Source organism: Pygoscelis adeliae, unplaced genomic scaffold (assembly GCF_000699105.1).
Source record: "Pygoscelis adeliae isolate BGI_AS28 unplaced genomic scaffold, ASM69910v1 Scaffold838, whole genome shotgun sequence".
Lineage (NCBI taxonomy): Eukaryota > Metazoa > Chordata > Aves > Sphenisciformes > Spheniscidae > Pygoscelis > Pygoscelis adeliae.
In genome coordinates this window covers 58,775-60,255 of record NW_008825277.1, presented here as the reverse complement: position 1 = coordinate 60,255, position 1,481 = coordinate 58,775, and the positions used below count along the sequence as shown (strand labels likewise).

The 1,481-nt window shown below is 59.6% G+C and overlaps 1 protein-coding gene across 1 annotated transcript in view; it reads right to left on the bottom strand.

Annotated features, from left to right (window-relative positions):
* Window positions 1-1,481, bottom strand: part of THOC5 (THO complex 5) — a 28,945-nt gene that overhangs the window by 12,027 nt on the left and 15,437 nt on the right. The window contains exons 3-4 of the mRNA XM_009329858.1: window positions 1,204-1,317; window positions 425-522 (exon numbers count right to left, since the gene is read on the bottom strand). Coding sequence (XP_009328133.1) covers window positions 425-522; window positions 1,204-1,317 — 212 coding nt within the window. The remainder of the gene's footprint in view (window positions 1-424; window positions 523-1,203; window positions 1,318-1,481) is intronic.

Here is a 1,481-nt window from a genome sequence, read left to right as displayed (position 1 = left end):
GGTTAACCGAAGCACTGTTTGAAGGCATCAGTCCAAATACAGCCCTCCTGGCAGCAGCTCAGAGCGCCGCCTGTGCGACGGGCACGACGGAACGCTCGGCTTTCGGAAGAAAACTCCCGATATACAGAGGCCAGAGAGCCCTTGAGACCAGCGTGGCCACGTCTTGGACATTTACCTCTTTTCTCCTCCGCTGTCCAGCTATCAAAATAGATGCCTTCTTCCCTCCTCCCTACGCGAGCCCCTTCCCCCGTGTCCCAGCAGAAGAGCTCTGGGACACTCCGTCTCTCCCGCGTGGCGGCAGCTGGGGCACCCGCTCCCCTCCCACAGCGGGCTCAGGCGACGCGTCAAGAGATTCCAAACGTCCCGAGGCCTCCGCCCCACCTCGGACACGCCGTCAGTCCCTCTCCTCCCCGGCCAAACTCACTTGAACTCCAGGCATTTGGTGATCTCTTTCTGCAGGTGCATCACCTCGTAGAGCAAGTTCTGGAGCTGCAGGTGATACGCGTCCACCTTCTGCTTTGCCTGAAACGCAGACACGGCCAGAGCAGGGGATGAAGCTCTGCTACCTTCCTCCCAGCAGACACGCCCCGCACGAGAGTCACCAACACCCCCCCCCTCACCATACGAGCTAGGGACGGTGGGTTTTAGGGCACGCAACAGTTCTTTTGGGGGGGGAAAAAAGACATTTTCAAGGGCTGGGAAACCGAACGATTGTGACACCAAACTGATTTTGCTCCCTTCCAGCACGTTTCAGGGGCAGAAGAGGGCAGACCTGCCGGGGCACACGGGCCGAGTCCCCTCCCGTCCCCGCGCCTCACCTTCCTCAGTGGCACAACGAAAACGAGCGCTGTTCACTAGCTGTGAAAAGCTCTCCGGGAAGACCGGGTAAGGAGCTTGGGGGCCAACCGTATACACATTTCTCAGGCCTGCAGCACAGCAGACTCTTGAGGCAGAGCTTTCTGACTCCCCCGTTACATTTGAGGCAGAAGCAGATGCCGCCCCTTCACCATCCGTTACAATTACAGCTTCCGCTGCGCCGCAGTGGAGTCTCCTGACAAAGCTCCAATTCAAAAACCGCCGCCTGGCTGGTGTTTAATTCCTCCTACGCGTCCATACGCAGAACAGGCAGAAACGGCACCATCTCTGATCCCGCTGAACCCTGACCTGTATTCGTCACCCCCCCCACCCCAGCCCCCTCTGTACCTCGTGGGTTTGATCTCTCCCTTTCTTCAGCCGAATATGAGCCAGCCGGTTGAGCTTCTTCAGGGTCATGAAATGGACGCAGCTCTGAATCCGCCGCTCGTCGATCTCCGAAGCCTGAGCGGCAGGAGAGAGGCGTTTGAAGCAGGAGAGGCAGCTCTCGCCACAAAGCCCCTTTGCTGCAGGCGCCTCCTGCGAGGCCTGTCACAAAGGGGGCTCCGTGCTTCGCTAAGGAGCCACGGTTAACGTCACCGGGGCATCTGAGGGAGCCTCCCGCCGCC